The 14,987-nt window shown below is 38.8% G+C and overlaps 1 protein-coding gene and 1 long non-coding RNA gene across 3 annotated transcripts in view; one reads left to right on the top strand and one right to left on the bottom strand.

Annotated features, from left to right (window-relative positions):
- Window positions 1-14,987, bottom strand: part of MYO10 (myosin X) — a 280,919-nt gene that overhangs the window by 43,128 nt on the left and 222,804 nt on the right. For both annotated transcript variants that reach the window (XM_038390800.2, XM_043508449.1), the window contains exons 20-24: window positions 7,049-7,173; window positions 6,759-6,873; window positions 2,162-2,268; window positions 921-1,133; window positions 567-606 (exon numbers count right to left, since the gene is read on the bottom strand). In XM_038390800.2, the coding sequence (XP_038246728.1) occupies window positions 567-606; window positions 921-1,133; window positions 2,162-2,268; window positions 6,759-6,873; window positions 7,049-7,173 (600 nt within the window). The remainder of the gene's footprint in view (window positions 1-566; window positions 607-920; window positions 1,134-2,161; window positions 2,269-6,758; window positions 6,874-7,048; window positions 7,174-14,987) is intronic.
- The window catches only part of LOC119851251, a 124,098-nt gene that overhangs the window by 86,404 nt on the left and 22,707 nt on the right, over window positions 1-14,987 (top strand). Inside the window, exon 3 of the long non-coding RNA XR_005291188.2 lies at window positions 4,596-4,723. This is a non-coding gene — a long non-coding RNA (uncharacterized LOC119851251). The remainder of the gene's footprint in view (window positions 1-4,595; window positions 4,724-14,987) is intronic.

The raw sequence follows: 14,987 nt of genomic DNA, 5'->3' as shown, positions 1-14,987 counted from the left end.
CCCACAGCCCAACCCTCTGCCCCAGCCCTGAGCCCCCTCCAAAACCACAAACCCCTCATCTCCAACCCCAGCCAGAGCCCTCATCCCCCTGCGCTCCAACCCTCTGCTCCAACCCTGAGCCTCTCTAACCCCCCCCCCAAGTCCCCCAGCCCTCACCCCCACATTCCTACTTTCACCCTGAACCCCCCCACACCCCAAACCCCTAATTCCCAGCCCCAGACAGAGCCCTCACCCCCTACACTGCTACTCTTGCCCTGAGCCCTTCCCATACCCCAAACCCCTCATCTGCAGCCACACCCCACAGCCTTCACCCCGTCACCTGCTCTCTCTGCACCCCCTCTCATCCCCAAACTCCTTCCCAAAGCTTTCCCCTGCATCCCAATCCCTTGCCCCAGCCTAGGGCCTGCACCCCAGACCTCCTCACTCACCCAGACTCCCTCCCAGAGCCTTGGGCAGGTGGGGGCAGAGTTTGGGGCGCAGAGTTTGGGCAGGGGCGGGTTCTGGGCACCACCACCATTTCTACAAACCTGCCACCCCTGGCAGAAGGTATTAACAGTGTAATTTACCCGCTGGGCAAGACGTTCTGCTTCTTGTCTTTGCCTTTCTCTGCAAGGATAAGAAGAAGAAAAAAGTTAGCAAGAAGAAGAAAGGGGCGAGGGGACTTCATTAGGGCAGTAGTAGAGTTTTCAGAGGGGTTTTGTCAAATACAAGTAGCAACTCAAAATGAAACCACTAAGGGTATATTCTCCCCTTGTGTGCCTGAGAAACTCCCATGAACACTACACATATCTCTCGTCATCATAAATAAAGATTTACAAAATCAGCTGTGATTACTTGAGGCAAAGGTGATATAGCATGAAACCCATGAAATCTAATGTTTGCCTTTCGGATCCAGTCAAACAGCAGCACACACTGCACACCTTTCCTCCTCTTCTTTCCTCCTCCTCTCCTCCTCTTGTCGCCGCTTCTCCTCTAGTAGCTGTCTGTAAACACGTCGAGCAATCTGGCCTCTCAGCTGCTTCTGCAAGGTTATGGCTGCTTTCCTCAGATGAAGGAACTTTCTCCTTAGAAGGAATGCCCTGTAATTCTTCTGTATCACAACCACGTAATAAAGCACCTTTTTATAATGCTTTCTGAAAGAAGACAGAAAGAGCTTCTCTGTAAAGAGGGTTTGACTACTAACTAACTGAGGTTTCTATGTAACTGCCCTGCATTAAAGAGTCCATGGTAGTAAAAATGACAGAGGTATTAACCCCTGTCCTGTGACAGCTCTCCCATTATAATTTATGTTATCTCTCCCTAGAAAGTGGACAAGGTCTTTCTGTGAGAGAGCTAGCAGTATCTAAACTAAGTAAATACATACCACCCAGTCCTACATTTTTAATACCTCCTCACAAGGAGATGCTGTTAGAAACTACCAGGGGTTTTGATATATATCCAGCACCATGAAAAGAAAAATCACACACAGCAAGATAGCTTTGTCTTTAAAAAAAAGAAAAAAGAATTCTCATTGTTTTATGTGACATAATGTTCAGACTATATGGACAGGACTAATATGCACATGAAAAGAAATGACCTCATTATGCAAACAACTATTGAACTGTCCTCTATTGACTTATAAAGGAAACAGAGAAGTAAACAGATGGGATGGACTACCCTGACTCTTATACATAATGCATGAAACTAAGTGAGCAAATAAATCATCATAATTCAGTCACCCAATGTCATTGTTCTTTTGTTCTTGAACAAAGAATCATAAACTGATTGTTCCTAATTTACCTTCTCTTCCCTCTTTCTATCATGGCAAACAGGATAAGCCAGATCCTCAGCTAGTATAACTTAGTGGAGCTCCATAGGCTTCAGTGGAGCTACCCTGATCTGCAGCTACTATGATCTGGACCCATGATATTATATGAATGCTCCTCTGTGTATCTTCTACACTCTGACATCTTAGTTATTAAAAACAATTCAAACCACCTACTGTTTTATTAAAGGATTGACAAAATAGGGTTGAGATTTCCAAACTACCTATGGGATTTGGGTGCCCAATTCCTACCAGAAATGAATGATAATCCTCTAGGCAGCATTGGAAATCCCTCCCAATGAAGAGATGAGTCTGCATATGCAGCCCATTAGTTAATATTCCCACCTTGTTACCTACCGTGCCACATAGCCTAAGACATGTGCTCGGATAATCATGGCTGCCTTGGTAACTTCTACCTCTCTCTGCTTCTCTAACTTGTTTTCCAAGGACTCCCGAAGAAAGACCTATTCAAGAAAAGTTCTGGCTTAATTGAATTCAGCTACCACACTGATGGATGTCTTACAAATGCACATGAACATAACAATAACAATAATAAAAGGCTGCTGGGATGCAAGTTTACATAGGTAGCTAGATAGTACAGTTGACATTGAAGGAGGAATTCAGAATCAATAAATATATTTTCCTAAGAGGGAAAAAAAAAAGAACACTTTCCTCTTGAAAACAAAAAACTAAAAAGCCCCCAAATGGCAATTACTCCTCCTCCATTCCATGAGATCCTGACCCTACTGAAGTCAATGGGAGTTTTCCCATTGACTTAAACGGGGCCAGGATTTTACCCAAATTGTCTACTCACTAATGACTATAGTCAGCAACATTATTACTAGACTTTATTCAAAGTAGCTCTATCCTTCTGAAGATTAGTACACACATAAAAGAACTTTGGCTTAGCAATGTGAACAATCTGACTTACACTGACAGAGCCAGAAAATTCAGCCTTGAGGCTTAAACTGCTTCAGAGTAACAACAAATTACTGCAAACTCTTAGAGGGCCCATTCCTGCAAATTCCTCTTGTCAGGGCACAAATCAAAACAGAAGTAGCATCTATGTAAATGAAAGCAGTTTTAGGTCCAGGAGCTTGACTAAGGAGCAGATTTTTGTCCTGTTGTTAAGCAGTGAATCTACTGCTGTGGACAAATAACTCAGTAAGATTTACATGCACTTGTCGAGAGGAAAGCATAATCTGCTCAGTGAAAAAACTTTGGAAATTTGATGAGCAAAAGGTATGCTGAGTAACCACTTCTGTAGTAAATGATATACTTCTATATTTTCTGTTTTTTAAGTACCTTCTTAGCTACAGCACTCATGCCAACACCACATCAACTTTTCAAAGTTACACTTGGTTTCTGAGGTTTACAGTAGTGTGTAAATTGTAACTGAAATGGGTAAATCTTAATTATATTCTTGCACTCATGTAACTTGATTTTTTAAACAATCTGGAACTCAAAAAAGAAAGTCTGTTACCAAGTGGGGAGTTTTAAAGTACATTTTCAGCCTGGAGCAAGTTTTTATGGTTGAATCACAAATCTCCTATGCTTGATCCAATCTTAATAATAATGGTGCTGATTAAGATGCTATAATATAGTCCAGTGCTATATGCCATGTGTGCTATAAGACATTTTCCGGACCTCCTCTTTCATCTGCATCTTAGGGCCGAATCGTCTGGCACCTACTATGGGTGTATGGCTTGAAATATGGTGGGCTTGTTGTGTTAGGCTGCACTGGGGCAGAGGGAGTGTCGGAAGCCTAGTGCAGGAACACTTTGCATCTGAAGCACACCAGAGCCAAGCTCGGGTGTTTATAGGAGCCTGGAGTTAGGGATTGTGGAGGTGAAGTGAGCGTGTGGCCAGTGTGGACACACAGGCACACACTAGATTCACTGAGCCAAAACTCTGTGTAGTACAGGAGAGCAAGAGCGTGTCAGAAGGAGGCAAAGAGGGCAGCAGCTGCTACTCCCGTCCACAGGCTGTAGTGGTGGTTGTGCAGCTGCTTTGTACCTTGCTTTCACATTCCTCCCCTTCCCTGCAGTTCTCAAGGGATGACACTCTACTGGTTGGGTTTTGCTATGAGATGAGAGAGGAGTAAAATCTTGTGTGGAGTTCAGGTGAAAAAGGATGTAATTCTCTTGGCTCTTTGAAGCCAGAATCCTCACCACTGTTCCAATTGCAGTGGGCACCGAGGAAATGTGTTGTGAGGAAAGAGCAAGCTGGTTACTTAGCAGGAGAGCTCTGTTGGATTATGGCCCCTTGTTTTTGAAGCAGGATTTGTTAACTTGGCAGAAATAACCATTAAAAAAGGTGACAGTCAGATATGACTAAAATTTATTATTCTGCACTGATGCATTTTTCAATAGGAAAGAAAGCATTTTCCTAGGAATAAGGGCTTTTTCTGGAATTGTTTTACTTCTGTACAACAGTAACAACAAAACACCAAACCAACTTCTCACCAATGAACACAGGGGCACTCCCCATATGGAAGGGGCTGGATTATACAACAGTTACCCAACGTTGGTGAGCACTCACTTGCATGAGAAGTCCCATTGCCTAAGTGCTCACCAATGTAAAGGTGCACCATCTAGCTTTTTACCGAGTCTTTACTTACACATATGAAACAGCCTCTGCTTCAGTGGGTCTATTGTCCTTTCCTATCCAATTTTGCTCTAGCACTCTCTAGATCACTATGGTCCTGATTCAGGACAGCACTAAATTGCTTTCCTGAAAGGGGATGGATTTAAGCACGTATTAAGGATGCGCTTTGTGTTTTCCCGAATAGGAGTGCTTTCGTGAATCTGGGCATGTAAGAACAAGAAGTATCTCAAGAGCTGCCCTAATCCCGATGATGTTATCACCGCTCCTTTTACATCAAAATGGAAGGGTTAATATCATTAAATACCACAAACAGTAAGTCTTTTTCTATCTGTTAAAAACTGTTTTATTCCTCTTTTTGTATATTGTAATTTTAAAAAATGGATACAAAGCTATCCTTTTCCTCTACCGTAGTACAGATGAGCTGTATTGTCCTTTCCTCAGTAATGTGAAGGGTAGTTACAGATAAAAGTTAAAACAACATTTAGGGCCTGATTTAGATCCAAAAATCAAGACAACTGGCTGCCACTTTGCCCTTGGCTTGCTACCTGTACTGATTTTTGCAGGTGATACAGGTGATCTTGTGCCCATGTAAGATGTACGGTTTGAATTTAATGTCCTCTTGCCCTCCTCAGAAATAGGCTCCTTACTGACTTGCTTCACTCGTACATTTACCAACCCCCTTAGGTGATTCTTGCACATTATTGGGAAAGTTGTAAAACCAGCTCTGACAGCTGCGAAGGTTCTAATCTATATGGAGCTTTCAGAGCAGTGCAGAGTATCTCCTATATATTTCCCTAAATTTTGAAGCAATGCCCATGGTTTAATCAACATGACTAATTCACATGAATGGGTATAATATGGTTAACACACTGCATGCCTCTGAAAGAACATGCAATGTGAAGCAAAACCTAGTTATGGCTTTGAATTTATTGCATTATTTGTAAACAGTGGTCTACAGGAAGGTGGGACAAATGTCAATGTAAATCAAAGTGATCTATAAGTCTTTAGGTCTCAAATTTTTTTTGAGACAGTTTTAATTCTACCTATGTTATCTTAATGGGCTCCTTTGGATTTACTAACATGCTGCTTTTTTGTTGAGATTTCACCTTGTAAGAACACAACACACAGGAACCATGTGGTACTTCCATTCACTTCTTTTCAAGCCCTTTAGATGTGTTATGGAATGGATGGAACTGTTAAGTGTAAATGCTACTATAGAAAGTCTCACTAAAATCAATGGGATTTTACAAGGTATCTTTGCCTTGGATTCCTTATGGTAAAAACGCATCAAAAATAATAACAAAGCTCTTTACAAATATTTATATTGGACAATTGACAGTTCAGCCAGCTTTACTTCTGGGTCTGTTATCCCCTTATTCCCCATACATAAGGCCCAGTAGCATCAGTGGGAGTTACACCGAGGGACATAGCAGTAACAGATGAGAGGCCTGCAGGACCATCTTGACCAATTCGGAATTGATCTTTACAGTATATTCCCTAGTACTTTGCCCAGTATACTTTTAACTGTTTCTTAGACTCCTATAAAATGGAATATCTATGCGTGCAATACGATTAAATGATTTGAGAAGGCTAGGGGCATACATTCACAAGAAGGATGGAATCTCTGCAAAGGCCTGTTGTTTGAGATCAAGCTTTTTTCTCTGTATTGTAGCCAAACAAACAAAAAAAATGTGTGGGTTTGGTTGCTCATGAACTAAAATAAGTTTCAAAAAAAAAATTTTTTTTTTAGTTATCTAGCATGAAGAAGATGCAGAAGTGATAGATAACTGCCTGATAACATGCATGTTCAGTTTCAGCACAGAGTAACCCACAGAAGTCCATTTCTGCCACCCTTAAATACTGGGTGAAATCCTGGTCCCATTGGCTTCAATGGGGCCAGGATTTCACTCACTAAGAAGAACCATATTCTGCAAGCAGTGTCATAGGAATGAATGGGTCTTCTCGCAAAGCAAGGTACTGCTCCATGTGAGTAAGGGTGTTAGAATCTAACATTTTAGGCCCTGATCCTACAAACACTTATGCACCCAAGTAGCTTTACTCACATGAGTAGTGCCATTGGACTCACATGGTCTACTTGTATGAGTAAAGGTACTTGCATGCCTAAGTGTTTGCAGAGTCTTAAACTAAGTGCTTCAGGGCAAGGGCTAGCTCTTACTATGTGTTTGTATAGCACCCACCACAATGGGGCCAACTCAGCTCTACCCCAATGCAAACAGTAAGTTCAACCACAACTGTGCAGTTGGAGCTGCCTAAATACTGTCCTTAGACTCATATTAGCAACAGCCATGGAATGAAGGAGGACAACCATCTAATAAGATTATGTTACCTTATTTTTTCCAAGCTGCCATTCAGTGCTAGTACCATCATACAGATGAAGGAGGATGGCGCACTTCCCTTTTAAATCTTCAGGCACAGTCAAGTTTCTCATTAGGACTTTATACCTGGCCCCCACCACACAAAAAAAAAAATTACTTATCTCTTAATTTGACAATAGAGTTACCCCTCCTCCCCCTCCCCCATCCATTTCATAAGGTTCCTAATCCCCTGAGTTAAGAGCATGAGCTCAATATCCAGGATTTATGTTTGTTTCATACAATTGTCACACCGCATGTTTACCTTTTATAAAAATCTTGAAATTGCCTTCTCACTGGAAAGCCAGCCCTCCGTATCCTCACTGTCTCCAGCATCCCAGAATAATGTAGCTGGTTAAGCACCACCGTCTGGTCGAATTGGTCTGGCATCTAAAACAAATGGATTTTTAAAATTAAAATAACTTTACAATAACGGATATTAACATGGTCTCTATCAAATTTGTAATGTGAGATCTTGGGAAAATAAATGAAAAGCTATACATACAAATCAGAGAAGCATGGAGCCAAGTCAGAGCTTCCTACACCCAAAATACCTTACACTGGCTGTATAGTTTCTAAACACATGAACATTTCAGGGGATATAAAGTATCTTCAGCATGAAACAAACTAAAAGGGTAATTAAACAATGTAATCTCCATATCTGCAGCACTGCAACCCCTGTTTAGCCCAATCAGCCATCTCTTTTAATTTCACTTGTATTTAGTAAGTAGACATTGCTCTCAATAATGAAACAGTGGAAAGCACCAAGGGATTGCTAAATTAATAGCTACAAAATTATAGCTTGAAAAAAATAAACTCCCTTAATCTGCATTATCAATCCTGCTTCGGTGTCAAATGTCAGAGACACAAACATAGGGGCTGAAACTACTTAGAATAGCTAAGGAATAGGTTTGTGTGTGTTGTGTTTTTAATTTTGTAACAACGATAAACATTTCATTTCCTATTTAAAGTTGATGATGAAAAGTTTGTCAGTCTCTTCCCTCTTCTGATTAGTCATATATTTCATTACTATTATTTCATACTAGTCATGTTTTGGCTACCAATGCAAAGCAGCAGCAAAGTCATTTTATTGTGTGTACATAGTAGAAAACATTTATTTACCTAGCATATTCAGCCACAGCATTCTGTTTCTTTAGCTTTGTGTTTAGCTATTTTAACATCCTTTTTTATTTAGAAAAGAGATGCACCAAATAAGTTATAAACCTGATCATTCACATATTAAAGCCTAAACATTACCATCAGTGGTGTTTCTTATTTAGGATCCACGGCTACTTTTTTTTCCAATATCTTGCTTCTTGACCAGATGTTGCAGTGGAAGAATCAAATTCTTCCCTAAATTACAACCATAAAAAAGCGACTAAAGTCAGTGTAAGGTGGCAGTCCTGCAAGGCACTGAGCCCTCTATCCCTAACCCTGAAAAGTCCATACGTATGTGCTTAACTACATAAGGTGAGTAATTCCATTGAGTTCAGTGGGGCTACTCACTTGCTTACGGTAAACCACTTGCTTTGCTGGTACAGTCCATCTACCTGAGTAAGCCTTGCATGCACAGTATGGCACATATGGCTAATTGGCTATATAGGGTCTGATCCAACTCCTACTGCAGTCAATGGACATCAGTGGGAGCTGCGTCAAATGCTAAGTGACACTGGTTCAAAATGCTTTTTCCATTACTTGTGAAACAGTGAACTTTAATGATGCATTATTTATCACAAGTAATCTTAAGAAAACACAACTTCACAATAATTATTTTAGAACTGCACAACTTCATTCAGTTATATATCTCCTGTTGCTGCCAGTCACAATTAAACTAACGTATTAGTTTTATGTTCTATTTATTAGATGTTTAAAACAAAGCAGAATATGTACAGAAAGGAACTTCAGAAATATTAAAAGGAGTACTTGTGGCACCTTAGAGACTAACAAATTTATTAGAGCATAAGCTTTCGTGAGCTACAGCTCACTTCATCGCATTTGCATCCGATGAAGTGAGCTGTAGCTCACGAAAGCTTATGCTCTAATAAATTTGTTAGTCTCTAAGGTGCCACAAGTACTCCTTTTCTTTTTGTGAATACAGACTAACACGGCTGCTACTCTGAAACCTGTCAGAAATATTAGTGTATTAATTTCAACCTCTCCTCCCTCCCACAAAAAGCAATCAACATTTAAAACAAAGATGTTAATATCACAACAATCTTCCTTTCATTCATTTTTCCCTCATAGCAATATTTTATCGTGTTTAGTTCCGTGGGCAGTAAAAATGTTCGGAACCAAACTGCTTAGTCCAAATAGCTCTATAAAGTTCAGTAACACTCACCATTTTACAGACATCGCAAGTACATTTCAGCCTCCTCTTTAGCACAGAGGCCAAAATTTATATGGAAAACAACTGCCACACTGACCTTTTCCCCACAGCTAAAGACACTGAACAGTAATGAACACCATTCCTGTGCTTTAAAAAGTGCTCGGCCACCATGGCAACCCCTCCCAGTCTCAGGATAATTAGTATGGTGTGGCTGCAGGATTTGATAAAGGGTTAGAGGGAGAACGGTGGGCCAGTAAGAAATTCAGCCACTAAAATTTACTTCTCTGACCACACTGAGATTGGATGTCTGTATCCCAGATGCTGATTTACCTAAAGGGAGGGGTGAAGAATCTATAAAAATTGCTTGTCACACCTGGCATTAATTTAATAATTTATTCCTCTTACTAGTAATATGATTGTTTTACTGTCTTACATAGAAGTATATTCACTCTGGCACAGAGAGAGTGTCTATTTCATGCACCGTGCTAGATACACAGACTGAAGAAGTCTATTCTGATTTCGCCTACACTAGTCTAAGTCTGAAGTAACACCAGTAGAGTACTTTTACTGTCTTACCTCCCCTCACCCCCATGAAATGTAATGCTCTTGAAAGTTAAGGCTATATCTGGAATGGTGAAAACAGACTTTTGAAAGCATCTTGTCACATTTGTAACTGCACCTCAATCTTCATTTTCAACTTCCCTCTTAACTTATACAGTATATTTGTATCTTATTCTAGGGCACTATGTAAATGTTAACAATAGCACTAACATTTTCTGAAAAAAGAAAAGGAGTACTTGTGGCACCTTAGAGACTAACAAATTTATTTGAGCATAAGCTTTCCTGAGCTACAGCTTATGTTCAAATAAATTTGTACTCCTTTTCTTTTTGCGAATACAGACTAAAATGGCTGCTACTCTGAAACCTAACATTTTCTGAGATTGCCAAGCATGCTTTCCAGAAGCGCCCAACATGTAGTGGTTTCGTAATGTGGACTCATGCTTTGTATGGCTGTGACCCAGCATCAGTTCTGGACTAGCCTAGAAAAATTGTCATTAAAATGTACCAATCCAAACACAAAATATGCTTGCCCTCCCTCTACCATGATGATTGATCATGAAAACAAACAAGCAGGATATTTTATTCATCCGTCAAAATAATGCCTTACTGTGGATATGAAGAGTTTTGCAAACCTGATTTACACCATGGGCTACAGTAAGCAGTATTGCCAAATCCAAGTATTTAAAACTCAAGAGATCAAGCCATGAGACTAGTTTGAAAATCATGAGATTTGGGGTTTTTTTAATTTGCCTTCTGGATTTTAAGCCTTTAGGGAGGAGGTCACATTTTCAAGCTTTTTTCCGCCCTGCCCCCCGAAGCCATGATGGCTAGAAACTTGTATTTTTTTTAAATGAAAGCTGAGATTCTCAAGTAATCAGCTGACTCCAGCAGCAGAGGCTGTTAAGAAAAACAGCAAATGTCACTAGAGCTGGCAACACCCCTCAGCTATCACATAACAATCCTCCTTCAATTTATGCTACTTACTCATTTTTTTAAGGTTTCAGAGTAGCAGCCGTGTTAGTCTGTATTCGCAAAAAGAAAAGGAGTACTTGTGACACCTTAGAGACTAACAAATTTATTAGAGCATAAGCTTTCGTGAGCTACAGCTCACTTCATCGGATGCATTTGGTGGAAAAAACAGAGGAGAGATTTATATACACACACACAGAGAACATGAAACAAACTCTTTCTCTGTGTGTGTGTATATAAATCTCTCCTCTGTTTTTTCCACCAAATGCATCCGATGAAGTGAGCTGTAGCTCACGAAAGCTTATGCTCTAATAAATTTGTTAGTCTCTAAGGTGCCACAAGTACTCCTTTTCTTTTTTCATTTTTTTAAGAGGTTACTAATAAACACGGGGGCTAAATTAATCCCTGGAGTAACTCCCCTGACATTAGTGGAGTTAAAGCAGTGACTAAACCTTTGAAAAGTGTTGTTACTGTTTCAAGCAATTCCACTATTATGTAAGGCTAGTTTCATCAATACATTTTAAATAGCCTTGCTTGCTGTATTACATGTGTCTGCTCCATGGCAGCGGATACACTAGTCTAAGTCTGAAGTAACACCAGTAGAGTACTTCCAGATTTAAATCAGTAATGTGAGGGCAGATTTGGCCCTGGAATCCAGTAGATTAGGGAGAGAGAGAAACTTCTTTCAAAGCAGTTTACTTTATAAACACACATGTAAAGAGTGGATTTTGAGAAGTATTTTAAAGTGAGCAGAACCACAACTTTTCTCTTCTAGAACACGGTATTGAACATACACTGTATCCTCGGATGTAAAAATTAATAACATACTAAAAATAAAACTATCCTAAAATAACGTCAACGTTCTAGCAAACTCAGAAAAGTACAGAGATTCAACTGAAGACTCTCAAAACCCCTTAATGTGATATGATCAACATAAAATCTAGTCAGTTTCCAAAATGAGTTAAAATTGTTTCAGGTTCTGTATCGGCTCTGAATTCCTGTGCATTTTCCTTTCTTCCTTTTTAATAATCATGTTTCCCCCTCTCCCATGGACAAACAAAAGAGGGAAATGACTAACTATCCAGGAGAAACTGAAAATTACTTGACAAAAAACACTGACAAGTGCACAAAATAAACTGAAGCAAATATTTTTTTCTCTCTCATCTTTTTCATTTACAGGAATCTTAAATATTATATTTGTAACAAGAATATATTAAAAGTTTCCGAAGGAGGGCAATTTTTATTTTTAAACTGAGTATCCCTTTAACTTGACTTATTGGCACCTATTCAATGCTGCACACAAGATCCTCTATCAAATATTTGCTCCATCAGCATGCAGTCTATGTTGGAAAAATAAATAACTCATCAGTGATCAGAATAAGCAGTGCTGTGGGCTACTCTGACAGATGATCACATGGAACTGCACTAACAGGCCATAATGTTTTAATGGAAATACTCCATATTTACACTGATATAACTGTAATAGAATCTCACCTAAGCCACGTTTGGGCAGCGAGGTAACCTTAATTTGGAATTTCCCTGGTTTTAATGGTTGCCAGTAAGAACCATTCTGCTTGATGCTGTGTTTTTGTTGTTCTCCTCTTTCTCCTCTTTGGAAGTGCAACTTGCAATTTATCAGTTTCTGATGTCCACAGATCTCCAATACATTTGTGCAAGAAGGCATTAAAGTCAGGGCTTTAATATGATCTGAATTCCATGCAGACAAGACTCTGGCTCCTTAAAATGCTAAATGCCTACTCTGATCATTCCTGAGCCTCCTAAAATGCAAAGCTTGTGCCTGAGATTATCATCAGGAAAAGCCCTTAGGGCAGACATTAACACCTTCATGCTTTTTTCATGAGTTAGTTCCTTAGTTTGTAAATTGACTGGGGGGGGAGGGGACTAGAGTTTAGAGAAGCCCCGATGAAGCCTCAAAAAAAAAAAAAAAAAAAAAAAAAAAAAAACCAGCACCACCACCAACAAAAACACAAACAGATGCAATTTTCTTACTGTGCCAATCATTGGTTAAACCTCACCTAAAATAGTAGTAGTGGTAGTTTGGGTTTAGTCTCCATTTCAAAAGATAATTTCAACTGCCCTGGAAAACATGCCTTGTAAGTATAAGGTAGTCATGGCCCTGCCAAGCTAAACAGTCAAACTGATTTTGGCTAGATAGAAAGAACTTCACAGCACAGAAACATTATAAAAATAAATAGTTCCTCATTTCTAGATTGCCTAAGAGAATTCAGGTGGAACTATCTCAGGCAAAGAAGAAACACATGGAATAGGTTGACAAGAAAGTCCACTGAAACAAATAGTATAAATGAGTTTAAGAAACTGCCAGATATATACAGAGAGAGAGATCAAAGGATTTAACTGAAGAGACATGGCAAGATATATTTAAAAATGAGAAGTCTTTCCCTGTTTGTAAACACTTTAAATCCAAAGCAAGGAAATCTTGGCAATATTGTATCTTGAGAGAGATACATTTGATTAAAAGAGCTCATTTGTACTAATGCATAAGTCTAAAACTTATTGATTTCTATTCAAAGACAAATTAACTCTGCTCCCTGGAGGGATTTATCACACCAGGTCTTTGCAGATCAGTCCCTGTGCTCTTCCAAAATGCATGCATGTTCGTCGGGCTATCAAGAAATTTAAAAAATTAATTATGATTAATCGCACTGTTAAACAATAATAGAATACCATTTATTTAAATATTTTTGCAATTTTTCTACATTTTCAAATATATTGATTTCAATTACAGCAAAGAATACAAAGTCTACAGTGCTCACTTTATATTTATTTTTATTACAAATATTTGTATTGTAAAAAACCAAAAGACAGTATTTTTTCAGTTCACCTAATACAAGCACTGTAGTGCAGTCTCTTTATCATGAAGGTTGAATTTACAGATGTAGAATTATGTACAACAAATAACTGCATTCAAAAACAAAACAATGTAAAACTTTAGAGCCTACAACTCCACGCAGTCCTACTTCTTGTTCAGCCAATCACTAAGAGAAACAAGTTTGTTTACATTTATGGGAGATAATGCTGCTGGTTTCTTATTTACAATGTCATCTGAAAGTGAGAGCAGGCATTTACATGACACTTTTGTAGCCATTGCAAGGTGCCAGATATGTTAAACTTTCGTATGCCCCTTCATGCTTCAGCCACCATTCCAGAGGACATGCTTCCATGCTGATGACACTTGTTAAAAAAATAATAACAATGTGTTACTGTAAATTTTGACTGAACTCCTTGGGGGGAGAATTTTATGTCTTATGCTCTATTTTACCAACATTCTGCCATATATTTCATGTTATAGCAGTCTCAGATGATGACCCAGCACATGTTGTTCATTTTAAGAACACTCTCTACAGATCTGAAAAAATGCAAAGAAGGTACGAATGTCAGATTTCTAAAGATAGCTATAGCACTCAACTCAAGGTTTAAGAATCTGAAATGCCTTCCAAAATCTGAAGGCATGGAGCATGCTTTCAGAAGTCTTAAAAGAGCAACACTCCAATGCGGAAACTACAGAACCTGAATCACCAAAAAAGAAAATCAACCTTCTGCTTGTGAAATCTGACTCAGATGATGAAAGTGAACATGCATCAATCTGCACTGCTTTAGATCGTTATCGAGCAGAACCCATCATCAGCTTGGACGCATGGTCTCTGGAATGGTAGTTGAAGCCTGAAAGGACATATGAATCTTTAGCGCATGTGGCACATAAATATCTTGCAAAGCCGGCTACAACAGTGCCATGGGGATGTCTGTTCTCACTTTCAGGTGACACTGTAAACAAGAAGCAGACAGCATTATCTCCTGCAAATTGTAACCAAACTTGTTTCTCTTAGCAATCAGCTGAACAGGAAGTAGGACTGAGTGGACTTGTAGGCGCTAAAGTTTTATATGGTTTTGTTTTTGAGTGCAGTTATGTAACAAAAAAAAAATCTACATTTGTAAATGGCACTTTCACGATAAAGAGATTGCATTATGGTACTTGTATGAGGTGAACTGAAAAATACTACTTCTTTTGTTTATCATTTTTACAGTGCAAATATCTGTAATAAAAATAATATAAAGTGAATACTGTACACTTTATATTATATGCTGTAACTGAAATCAACATATTTGAAAATGTAGAAAAACATCTAAAAATATTTAATACATTTCAATTTGTATTCTATTGTTTAACAGTGTGATTAAAACTGAAATTAATCGTGATTAATTTTTAAAATTACAATTAATTTTTTGAATTAATTGCATGAGTTAATTGTGATTAATCAACAGCCCTACTTATTTTTCTATATGAATTTGATGAGTAGGAGCAAATTCA

The sequence above is a fragment of the Dermochelys coriacea genome, chromosome 2 (assembly GCF_009764565.3).
Source record: "Dermochelys coriacea isolate rDerCor1 chromosome 2, rDerCor1.pri.v4, whole genome shotgun sequence".
NCBI lineage: Eukaryota > Metazoa > Chordata > Testudines > Dermochelyidae > Dermochelys > Dermochelys coriacea.
This window is presented reverse-complemented; position numbering and strand designations above follow the sequence as displayed.